The sequence below is a fragment of the Phasianus colchicus genome, chromosome 11 (genome assembly GCF_987193195.1).
Source record: "Phasianus colchicus chromosome 11, bPhaCol1.hap1.1, whole genome shotgun sequence".
Taxonomy (NCBI): Eukaryota; Metazoa; Chordata; class Aves; order Galliformes; family Phasianidae; genus Phasianus; species Phasianus colchicus.
The window spans coordinates 16,819,067-16,832,072 of NC_143446.1; the positions used below are offsets into that span (position 1 = coordinate 16,819,067).

General features: G+C 41.0%; 1 protein-coding gene across 16 annotated transcripts in view; it reads right to left on the reverse strand.

Annotated features, from left to right (window-relative positions):
• Positions 1–1,307: 1,307 nt before the first annotated feature.
• FOXP1 (forkhead box P1) overlaps positions 1,308–13,006 on the reverse strand; it is a 341,764-nt gene continuing 330,065 nt past the window's right edge. For all 16 annotated transcript variants that reach the window (XM_090148431.1, XM_090148428.1, XM_090148435.1 and 13 more), the window contains 2 exons: positions 11,924–12,090; positions 1,308–6,313 (listed from right to left, as the gene is read on the reverse strand). In XM_090148431.1, coding sequence (XP_090004557.1) covers positions 6,169–6,313; positions 11,924–12,090 — 312 coding nt within the window. In that variant the 3' untranslated portion in view covers positions 1,308–6,168. The remainder of the gene's footprint in view (positions 6,314–11,923; positions 12,091–13,006) is intronic.

Consider the following 13,006-nt stretch of genomic DNA (forward strand, 5'->3'; position numbering starts at 1 on the left):
GGGTACCTTCAGAGCTCGCAGGCTCCCTGGATCCCCTCCTGGTCTGTGCAAAGCCAGGGTGACTCCAATGGGGACAAGCAATCCTCATCCAAGGCTGAGATCCCCCAGGCCACGTTCCTCTACCTGGAGCTGACCCCACCACCCGTGCTTTAGAGACACAGAGCGCTCCTGCCAAAATAAACACTCTTCTGCCAGTGACGTAGGAATGTTTTCTTAACTACAGAAGTGAGACCTCTCCCATGTACTAAAACTTCACTAATGATAAAAGAGCAATACGTGACCTAACTCAAATTCTATCCTTTGCATTTTTCATTAGCAAAATCCACCCATCAATACAATTTTGAGACATGTTGTAATGAGTGTGCAAGATTTTCCCCCTCCCCCCTCAAAAGAAGAAAAAAAAAAAAGTAGTTATCTGGTATAATTTTATGATAGAATATTTTTATAAAATCATTTGTACTAATTTAAGCATTTATCATTATATGCAAAAAGATTTCTTGATGAGAATATTATAGACGGTGCATGTTTTTGACATTAGCATTTTATTTGGATGACTAATCTTGCAGATGTGAAATTTTAATGAATTATTCATGAAAAAATCTCTCCTCTGAAATTCTGGTTTACTGCTAATGCTAGTTATTAAACATTTTATTTTTCTTTATAAAACTTGACGAATAAAAGTGTACTTCTCAAAAAAAAAAAAAAAAAAAAAAAAAGGTGGGTTTTTCCTCTCAAAAGTTTGTCTCAGGTGACACCATACCTTGGAACATTGTTCTCATGGTGGTGTGGACTGAGAGATCCATCTTGCAGCCCATTTTGTGTACAGTACCTGCTAAGCCCTTCCTGCTGAAGCCAGGAGGAACAGTCCAGTCCAGTCCAGCTCCCATTAAGGAACTGCTCTTGGGAGGATTTGCAAGATTAGGACCCAAACCCTTTTTTCATGCTTTCACCTTTGAAGCTGAGCCCATCGAGAAAGCAAATACCCCCAACTGCCCAGGAACCAAATAGGCAAACTCTGATTGACTTGCTGGGATAGCAGATGACAGCATCCTCCTCAGATCCAGTGCTCAAGGCCTAAATGAGCACCATGTTCAGCCAGGAAACTGCAGCTAAAAGCTTGCAACTCAGTGTGGCTGGGGAGGCCCAAGGGCTGCGATGGACTGTGCGTGGATGGGCAGGGACAGGGTGAGGGGTGAGCTCCATAGGATCTGCTCTGAGGCTGCTGGGGATGTGACACGGAGCCAGGAGGGAGGAGAAACAAAAAATAAAAACAAAACAAAACAAAACAAAACTTAGGACATGGCAACTTGCATTACCAGTGTGAACAACCAGCATTTTTATTGCATTTGAGAATGCTATAATGTCAGTAATTAGTACTGACTACACAACATTTTTTATTGTCTGTATCAACAGACATGGAATGATGGAATTACAGTTGATGTAAGGAATGAGTTTCTTTTATGCCTTATCAAAAGAAAAAAAAAAAAATCTTGTTACTGGCAGCACATACACACGAAGCACCATGCTAACAGTCTGGACTGTACCATTTTCATCAAGGCTTATGGGTAGAAGATAGTTTGTTACCTGTTCTGGGTCCGTTAAAATGCAGTCGTGACTGCAAGTTCACCTCGCAAGACTAGAATACTAAATTGCTTCTGAAACATCTAAAAACTCAATCTGAGTTCATTAACCAAAGGTACCAAAGGATTTCAAAAGAGTTTAAACACTTTTCTTTTTTTTTTCCATGCTATAATGAACGTGAGAATATTGGCAATCTGAAAACTACAATAGTTCAAAATTATTTTTAAAAACTTTATATATATATATATTTATGTATGTATATATATAAAATATCTAATGATCTGCAATATTTGTAGGATGAGAACCCCTGCCCCGGTCTCTCCCTGAAGTCGGGGCTCCAGAATTGGGGCATTCCAGGAACTCTTGCCGGACTCTTGCGAGTGAGAATCAAAAAAGGTCCTCTTTTGTGGTCACTTACTCTACATAAGCCTTGATTTTTCATTTCACTTCTAGTCGAATGCAGAAACCTAACAGGTTTTACATTTACAAACTTGGTTTTGTGGACAAGGAAGGCTTTGACTCTCATTCCTGACAGCGATTTACCTGATACATGGTACTACTTTCATAATGTACGCTTTTCTTTGAGAAAAAAAACATGTAACAAATTGTCTTTACATCTTGGCACCTTGTAAAGTTTTTTGTTTGTTTTTATACAAAAAGTTCAATAGTTTGACACTCCCCCGTTATTCATCACTACTTCACTGATAAACTTTGAAAGTGTGACCCTGGAACTCATCATGCAAAATATTTACTGCAGCAGGAGAAAAACTTTTTTTTTCTTTTTTTTTTTCTTTTTTTTTTTTTAAATGATTTTTTTTTTTTTTTTTTTAACCTTTCAAATATATGAACTTTGTTGGAGACAGCCAGAAAAGGCAGTGGTAAGATAACAGAAGGGGTGGGAAAGTATCAAAACAAACAAACCCAAAACGAAATAAACCAAAAAACAGCTTCAACACAAAAACTGTACAAAAATGCTTCGATCCATGATAACGAGAGAGAGAAAAAAAAAATCTGTCAACTATGTTACAATTTAAAAGCTGGAAAAAAAAAAAAGTCAGGGATTTTCTCCCACATGTCAGCAAATGTCATCCAATATTTTTAAAGCAAGGATAACTAAATAAAATACATGTGCAGCGTATTCTGCAATTCCATTACATACAGTAGTTTTTTTTTTTTTTCAAAGCTATTTTTTTAGTATAGTTAATATAAAGCAGTTGCACAAAAAGCAAAAGGTGTTTTGACAAACAGGTCTGCATTTATTCCTTTTGAGGAACAGTATCTAAAAAAAAGGACCTTGCCACCTTTTCCGCCCTCCCCACCCCCCCAAGACAAAGGCTCACACAGACACAGTGGGATATATATGTACAACATAATAAACCCCTCCCTAAAGAAGCAACCGTATATCCAAAGGGATACAGAATCAGAATTGTAAAAATCATAGTGAAGTTTGCTCGATGTAAAGCCTGAGATTTTCAGTTGGTTCTTCTGCAAGGCTGCGACACCTGCCAGATAGGTTAAAATCTAATTTTTTATTTCTTTTTTTCTCTTTTTTTTTCTTTTTTTTTTTTTTAATATTTTTGCTACAGTCTTTAGACTAAGCATGCAAGACATACAACTAAGTGCAACTGAGTGAAATGTATTTTTTATTTACTCATTCCCTAACAGTTCGGACTGAGGTATGCGTACTAACAGTTTCTCATGCTGTTATCTTTACTCATGTCTAGCTACACATGCTGAGAATGAACTAATCTACCGGATTTTTGTCCCCTTCTGAATACCCAACTAACCAGCAAACCACTCAGTTTAGAAGGACAGGGCTCAATTCTCGCCATCCCTGTCTGGCTACCGCCGGCACGGCACGAAGCTGCCTGGAGATAATTTAAAGAAAAATAAATGTTTCAAATGACCACAGACTGCCCTTTTTTTTTTTTTTCTTTTGTTTTGTTTTTTTTTTTTTTTTCCCCCATTTCTCTCTTTTTTTTTTTCTTTTTTTTTCTTTTTTTTTTTTTTTCCTTTTTTCCTAACAGAAAGCAGAGCTGAGTTTTATAAAAGTAACTGCCAATAAAATTTCTTGTACCAAAGCTTATGAGTGGACAGGAGTGTTCTTTCTTTATGAAAATGCTGACCGAAAACTAAACAAAACTGAGCAAATTTGCCAAGATCAACCAAAATGAAAGCAGTCATCCTAGCACGATCCCGAAACAGAATGGCACACAATCTGTAGAACCAAAGACCAAATTAGTTATTATTTTTTTCTTTTCAACCTAGAAATACTATTATGTGGTCCAGTTAAATTGTGGGAGCTTTTCTGTTCTCTTCTGCATTTTATTAAACTGTCTCCTTTATCTGATACTCTAATTCTCTGCAAAATAACTGCGTCTTTGCTTTCTCAGCTCCCATCCCTAGCGTACCCAGTAACACTGTTTCCTGGTTTTAGCCTCAAAAGCTTTCTCCGTTCCTCTTTACAGAATTTCATTTTGGTCACTGTAAAGAATTACAAATAAAAAGTAACAACTTTGGTTCAGACATCTACTTGGCCTTCTAAATGTTCTAGAATAAAGGAGCAGTTTCCCTCTCAGGTTAGCAATAGCCCACAGCTTGTCATTTCCCTCTAAATTCTTCAACCTCCTTTGATCAACAATAAGAGGATATTTGGCTTCACAAGATAAAGCATATAACAGAGAACATAATTTACCTTTGTGTAATATCTTTGGTAATTTTAGGAAAAAAAAAAAAAAAAAGGTACAAAGAAGAATATAAATTAAGCTCTGAAAGGCTTTTTGAAATAATAAAAAAGCTACAGTCCTACATAAATAAATGAGTGACGGAAAAGTGGTTGCAGAACGAAAACGTTTAGGTGTTTGGTGACCAAGGTTTACTGACCTATAGCAACAAATTCTGCATATCATGTTTGCTTTGAAGAGCATTGCCAGTCGTGCCTAACAAGCCCCGGTGTGAATTCTCTCCTACGCTTCCCATTTCCTACGGTGAGGTTTCCATACTGGCTGGTGTAATATTGCATAACAATCGTAACCGCAGTACTGGATTTGCACAGTTGAAATTAACACTTTAGCATTAGTGGGGCTCTGTCCTTATTAACTCCCGTAACAAGTTCAATCTGAAATCTAATTTGTATTCAAACAGATTAATGCCACCAAGCAATCCTGAACTGATGTTTAACCGTGAAACATCGCCACGTACAATAACAATTTAATGAAGTCATCTTTCCAACCACTATTTGCGAATGCAAATGCAAAAAGAAAAAAAAAAAGTCATAATAAATGTATAGGTGCCCATCTCAGTAATCTTAGATATTCCAGAAAGATTTGTTGACCCATTAAAACTCGTGTTAAACAACCGAGAGCCTGCCACTGTACTATCCATCCTCTAATAAAAGTGAATTCTGTTGGTGCTGCATACATTTCTTTGTGCTGTTCCATTTTGTGGCATTTGCTAATATTCACCATTGCTGCCAAAAAAGAAATCTCAAAATAAAAACCAACCCAAAACGACAACAACAAAAAATACTGCTTTGCGGAATGAATCTGTGTTGCTTCCTACAGTGTTTCTATGTTCATCTGTCATTCATTCTCATTCTTGCAGTACTTCGTTTCTCTCTCTCCGTTGGACAACCCTTCCACATGTATAGTGCAGCATTTGGGACCTTTTCAAAAAACAACAACAAAAATAGAGACACCGAAATGGAATGTTTTCCACAGCTAAAGAAAACATGGTGGCATCTGAAGGAAACTGGAATGAATGACAGAAAAAACTACAAACAATTCAATGACATTCAGCTTCGTATAATAAAAACACCTATTAACATTCATCACAAAGTACAGAAAACGTTGAAGCCTCCGAGAGGCCCTGGGCCCAGTTGAGGCCTGAGGTCAGAACTTAAAATGGTAGAGGAGAAGTGGGGCGGGGGAATAAAAGCAATACATTAAAAAGTTTGGGATAATTTTTTCTTTTAACCCCTCCCCGATAGACACGCTCACACGCACACACACATATCCACACACGTGCACACACAGGCCTTCCCCATCCCAAATGGAAGCAAAAAAAAAAAAAAAAAAGAACAACAACAACAAAAAAAAAAACAAACCGAAAAACAACAAAATGGAGTAAAGGCAGTGATAATCAACATGCAGTACTGTGCAAATATGTTGTCCATTGGAATCCTTAAAATCTGGGCAAAGACTTGATCTGCAGTTCTGGTGTACATGCTCAGTTTGATGTCCTCAAGTGTCCAAAATTGGCAGGACCTGCAGTCCACAGTTGGCTGCTAAATGTAAGTGAATCAGTTTAGCAAATTTACAACACTGACGTTGACTGTAAGAGAGGAAAATCCCAAGTACCAAACAAGTCCATCCAATGCACAGAGTACAAATTCCTTTTTTCAACAAAAAGTAGAAAAATCAAAAATACTCCCAAATGGGATACTTGATGGCACTAAGAGTTAACATATTTCATAGTTGTCAAAGCGGACTGAGAATCCTCCAGACTGTACAACAATGGAGAGATTTCACAGCTAGGTTTGACGTGTTCTTCCCATCTTCATTCTCAGGATGACGATGTCAGACATACTCATTCTATGTCCTCATTTACAGGTTCGTCTTCATAATCTCTGTCGTGATCGAAATCTGGACTGTGGTTGGCTGTTGTCACTAAGGAGAGAGGGCCTTCATTTTCATCTGGATCTAGCGGTTCTTCTTTGACATGCACGGGGTGCCTGGAAAAACGAAAACACGGTCACTCAGCGAGCTGCTGGCTCCAACATGGCTCTGACAGCTCGGGGGCTGGGCAGGAACACGGGGCGGCTTGGGCCTTCGGAGCTGCAGGGCACTGAGGAGCAGAGCCCGAACGTGGAGCCGGGCTGTGAAGGCTGCGCTCCGCCGCTCGGCCTCCCGGGGGAAATGCTCCGGGAGGAGCACCTCGATGGGCCCTCAGTGCCGGCATCGAGAGAGAGCGCTCTCGGCTGACATGTTAAGTTGATTAATACAATCTTTGGATAAATAAGCGGAATAAGCACCCGAAAAGCAAAGGAGCGGGCTGTCGGCCCGCCGAGCCGGCGGAGGTTGGGCTAATCACTGCACTGTGTGTGCGGCGTCGCTCGTTAACATGCAGAACCTGTGAGACAACTCTCCAGAGGACGACCCCAAGTGAGGTTCTATCATTAATCAACTTCAAGCAAACACAGCAAAGAGACACCATGATACATGCTTTAAACTCCAAATTAATGCATATTTTTACAAACTGTCAATAAGGGAAGAAAAGCCCTGCCAGGAAACACAAACAGAGAGGAAAAGGCTCGCTCAACACAACAATATGATAAGAAAGCACAGTCCTAACGAGAATAATAACACTGTCAGCTGTAAACAAGGCAGAACATGATCCCCAGCTCACGGTGGGCACAAGGATGTACTAAAGAGATGAGATCTGCCAAATTTCTCATTATGGCACAGCACATGAATAACCCGCAGGGGAACGGGGCTTGGTCATTCAAAACGGGTATGATAACAATTGAAAAATGTTGTTCGTAAATCATATTTACAACAAATCCTATACAAATACAAATTACCTTTTCTTTTTTTGTTCGGCAGCTTTTGAAATGTAAAATAGCCATGTGAGTCAATAGTGTCTTGTTGGTGGGACTTTATAGGAAAGTAGGATTTTATTGACATTACCAAGTATTAATAATGCGACACAGCAATGGAGATCCTGTTTGCTTCCTAAATAATTGATGTTGTAGGCAATCCCTTAAAATAAAGTGTTAATGAGTTCAAGTCCCACTCTGTCTCTCATTGAGTTGATATCCACCTCCTAGAGTCCTGTTCTTTTTTTTCCAGGCGGGCTAATTTAACCCTTTCACATCAACTACTTGAAAACATCTGAGTGCAAACACCCCCTGTAAGAACTTTTCCTTCCTTGCACAGCTCTGCCTTAAAATGATTTAAAATAGCTGTATTTTATTGTATGCTTTGTGTAGATAGAATGGCAGTACTTTTTGTACTCTGCTGCACTGACAGGCAGGAAGAATAAATTGTGGAACAGGGAAATGTACTCTGCACCTAGCACACAAGCCAAAGGTAACTCTGCCTGTTTCAAGAGACCAGAGAGAATCAGCTGTTTGTCTGTACTGTGCTCAAAGCTCAAAGCACCCTATTTATTTAATTCAGTTGGGGACAGATCTAACTTGCTGACTACACGTATCTCTAATGTGAGATGTGAATGCCTTTCAAGTCCCTGCGTATTTCAACCTCTTGAGTGCTGAAAGGGCTAGGTCAATACTTCGGTATTAACTGCACCTTCCTGCCCACCCAACCAAGAGAAGGGTTGCTACTGCATCTGTGCACACACACCTCCTTCCTTCTAGTTTGCAAATACGTGTTCTATCACCAGGTCTTGTGCCATTTTCAGAAAAAGAAGGGGAAAAAAAGAGAAGGAAGAGACAATTCCAGTCTTGGGGGCTAAGAGTTAGCTACCAGTGCTGCACATACAGCATCTTGCTGGAGCATGTGCTCAAGGTGGGCATGTGCTGAGTGTCCCAGTGGCTCATGGCTGCACAAATGTGAAACCATGCTGATTAGTTGCAACTAGAAAAACTTCCATTATGAATGGACTGTGGGGAACAAAAAACAGGAGAAATAAGGAAAGAATGGCGATGCGCATAGACTGATGAAGTGAGTGCTACTCGGCTTTTACGGCAGGGACCTCTTTTACTGCTGTTTTAATTTAGGTCATGCTTGCTGCCCTTCTGGTATTGATGTCACTGCCAGGCTTATTTTTGCTTTTTAATTATTATTTTTGGAAATGCAGACCAAACATTTTTCAAGGTAAGAGCAGAATGCATTTCACACAATGGACACAGGAAGGAATTTCTCCAAGGCCACACAGGGGCCATGCCTTAGTCTCCCAACACAACCTCCCACCTGCTGGGTAGGAACAAATGGGCACCACCAGATATGGCTGGTGCCCGCTGTGCTCACAAGAACCCAAAATTCTGCGAAAGCTCCTTGAAAGGCCTCTGAACCTTTCCAAAGCAAACTCTGACCACCTTCTGGTTTTGTTATGAAAGCAGGTGAAACCAGGTGGTTTTAACTGAGTTTTTCTTTGAGGTTTGGTTCGGTTCCCAGAAGTCAAAAGCAAAACTTAAGGACTGAAAAGCAAAGCAAGCAAAGAACTTATGCTGCTCGACTCTGAGCGAGACAAAGGCAGAGGGGCCCACAAAGCCACGGGGCACGGCCACAATGTCCTCCTCCAGGGCTCACGTGTTGGACAGGCATCAGACAGTGAGCCTGGAAGAATTTCATTCCCCAAATTAGGAGGGTGATCAGGGTAATGCAATCCCCCTGGGAGGGATTTGCATGGAATACAAGAATAATTCATCTCCTTGCATCCTCTGTCAGTTGTAACCACAAAGTGGCATGCGAGGAGGAGACCTGACCGAACCAGGATTTTGCTCAAACATTTCAGAGCAACTGACAACATTCAGCTAAAGTAAGCTCAAAGGCAAAGGGAGATTTTCACATCTTTCAAGTATGTCTGAATCTCTATTTACCACCTCCTTACTAGGGGAAGAGAAACTATTACCTCTGAACTACAAAAAAGGTAAATGCTGGGCTAGGCAAAGAAAAAAAAAACAAAAAACAAAAGGAGGGAAAAGAAAGAAGAATAAAAAAAGAAAGGGTTTCCTATTTCTTTTTTGTATCAGCAGCATTTCAGCCCATCCCTTTTAAATAGATGCCTAAGACTCCAGAAGGGGTTAACAATAAATAACCTTGCTGAACACTGATTCCCCTTCTTTTCACATCTGAGTAATTCTTTTGTTTGTCCACTCTGGGAACAGAGGAGTTTTTAATAAAGCTGACTGTTGTTTAAAGCCACTGAGTTCTGGTGGTGCACACAGCATGGAGTAGTTTGCTTTGTGGCTACCTTTGGAGCATATCAGGATGAAAGTGTTATGTCCCCAAGCTGTAATTATGCGACTACTTTCTAGTGTTTCAAAAGGAGGGAGAGGGGAAAAAAAAGAAACACAACCTAGTTGTGGTTCAATGTGTCATAAAAAGGAAAAGAATGAGTGGTAATAAGACTTCAGCTAAAGTGTTAGACTTCTTAGCTGTCATGTTAACAAGGTCCTCTAAACCTTACAATAAAGTTTAAAGCTTGATTTATTTTAATATACTGAAATTGTTTAAAAAATCATTTGCACTGGGACAAGGAAATCTGCACTGAGAAAAAGACTAGAAACGTCATTACTGAAGCATGCTCACTGACAGTCTGGGGTTGCACAGTGTCTGGAAATCCACTGTTGACTCTGGATTTTATTTACTAAACAGGGCAAACTTGAGGCATTTGGATGGTGTTCTGGCTTTAGATCCCTTCCTACTACTTAGAAACGCCATTTTAACGGGGAAACTCACAGACTGGGATTGGAACATCACCTCGCCACGTTTTACTTAAGCAAAAAGAAATGTTCAGCAGAGAACACATATATTATCAATTCTGAGAAAATGAAAACACTCAGGAAACAATCATTTCCATATTACAACAGAAAATTGGATTTTCTAGTGAATAATGAAAATGAGGCATCCCTCCCCCTCTCCTCCTCTCTCTCTCCAGTATTTGTTCGGTGCCCCTCACCTTGGTATCAATGTGCTAAGAGATGATTATTAAGTGCAACAAAGGCCACGGCTATGCACAGTTCTGGAAAATGTCCTAGCCTGCTTCAACTCGGTCACTTCCCCCCCTCACAGTCTCTTCAAAGACAACGAAACCTTAGGTGAAACGAGAAGTGCACGAACTTCGCTAGCCTTGAACTCACAAAAAATAATTACTTGGATTAACGCAACATCAGAAACATTTGTCCCTGTCTGTTAGGCCAGGAGAAACCCTTGGGAGAAGCCTCATTCCTGGAGAAAACCCACGTCCCTGTGCTCCTCCTCCACTCCGGCCCCGCATGGTCACGGGCAGAGGATAACAAACTGTGACTCAAAGTGCCTCAAGATGAATCTGCTTCTGATCGATGGGAAGCGTGTCACGTAATGCGACTTTGGGAGAGATAATTAATACTGCACAAACAACCACTGGAAAAGCTAAACAGATGATTTGAATGTTTTGAAGTAAATGGTAAAAGACAATGTTTAAAATTAATTATTAATTAAAAATGAATGTTGCCATCTTTAAAGATGGTTTTTTTCAAAGCACATTGTGCGCTGATTTAAAATGCTGCGATATCAAAGTACCCAGAGCTTCAGATTCCTCCGTGCCCCCCTCCCCTCTGACAACACATTATGCAGGTGGGAAACTTTTTTGCCATTAAATGCTAATTAGTTTCGCAACTAATTACTACAGTGGTATTAGGTTAATGTTTTCTACTTTTTGATTTAGACTTACTTTTGTAAATCCCTTATTCAAATTACTTTGAAGTAAAAGACGACAAATTAGTTCTCTTTTTAATGTGTAATGTGAGCTGTGGCGAGGCAGCCAGTAATTCTGCAGCCCATTCTAACGAACCACCAGCGGGATGGCAGTGGGCTCCTGAGCACGGCTACTCGCACAGGTAGTTGAGGTACTTTTTCACATTTGAGAACTACAAGACTTATAAACTCTGGCTCCCTTGCCAGCTGCCAATTACCTGGTATGCAATCTGAGGGGAGGGGGGAATTTACAGCTTTGCAAACTCACTCCATCACCCCATAAATACTGAGCACACCCATAGGGGCATCACACCCTTCCTGCCTTACCCTTTCCTGCGCGAGCTCGCTGCCCTGGTGCCATTCACGTTGAGCAGGGACAGCAATCCCCCATTACTTCATGCGGTTATATATGCACTCATTATACTGCCGTCTGTTGCTATAATGCTCCTATTAATTTTCCTTTTGATATTTTAAGAGCAATCTATAAATCATGCAGACCTTCACGTGTGCCATCATTAATGCTGAGCGAGACTGTTGTGCATCAAGTGTTTGTCAAACCTGCCCAACAGGCCCATTTCCCAGCCTGGCCCCACCGGGCGCGCTTGCCGTGTGCTCCGAAGGGGAGGGAAGCACCAGTCTTTCCTCTGAGAAATGCAGTTGCCTAAGAGGTTTTGCAACCCCACGGTCCGAGGTTTAAAGAAGAGAATTACAAATCAGTTAACAATTTTACAGTCCCGTGTGCCTGTCAGACTGGATTGTGCTGATTCCTTTATGTGAAAGTTGGTAAATGGCCCTTTTATGTTCTCATCAGCCAAAGCACATCCCCAGATGGACTTGTGCTGCTCACACCAAGAACCTCCACAGTCACACTCCAGCAGATAAGACAACGCCTCCACCAGCGCGAGCGGCTCTGCCATACTCACATTGCTTGCATAGGGGAACGTCCTGGACTACTGTCACTCCCATTACTGTTCGTATGCTCCATTGCACCATTAAGCTCTTCCCTCATCACGTTGGCTAGGTTGCCCAGAGTGGGATTTCCCATGGAAGCAGTAGTGTATAGAGGTATACTGTTCTCAGCCATTGAAGCCTGCCAAGGACACAAACAAACATATGAAGAGCCATGACTAACGTTTTTATACACTGCACAACACGCTCACTTATTCCAAAACATTCTCCACATTTACATTATTCGCAATTACCAGTTTTTTAAATATTGTGCTTTCTGATAGGTATTACACTGATTCCACCAAGGGAAATTTAACATAATTTACATCTGGGTTTATGCATTCATAGCTGCACTGGCTTGCGAGTGGAAATGGAGCTTTCCATTCCCTATTTGGAATTACACCTCCTGGAAAAATAAAATGTGCTTTTCCTATTTTCATTTTACAAAATTATGATTGGGGCTTTGGGTTGGTTCTTTTTTTTTTTTTTCTTTGGTGGCTTAGGTCTGGCTTTTGGCTTTGTTTTTAATGAAGGTTAATGAGGAAAAAAATTAGAACTCGCTTGGCTGGTAACTCCTTCCTACCAGCACAGGCAGGCACACAGCGGGATGACAACACTACCGAGCCTGATTTTCTTGTGCAGCCTGCACTGATGTACCTGAGAGCCGAACCAGTCCATGTGAAATTGTCAGTCCTGCCTTGTCACTGGAAAAGTGGGAATCTGATGAATTCTGACAAGTCTTCCCCCACTCTTTCTAAGCATCAACAACCCAGCTTTCCACCTCGCTATTGCAGATGTGACCATTTCTCTGAGGTTTTTCACCCTTCTAAAGAAACACCAGACAGAGGCACACCGCAGCTAACTTTCTAAATGGAAATCTTTGTACAAAGAGAATGAACTGTTAAATATTTTCCTTCTGATTCCCACCGCTCTGCCTGCTAATATTTACTGTATGTCAGGATTAGCTCATGTTGGCAGCACAGTCCCATGCCCAGCCAGGCACTGCGGGAGCCCCAAGGAGCCCAGCGCTATGCGGGGCCGTGCGTGTGGGGAGGGCA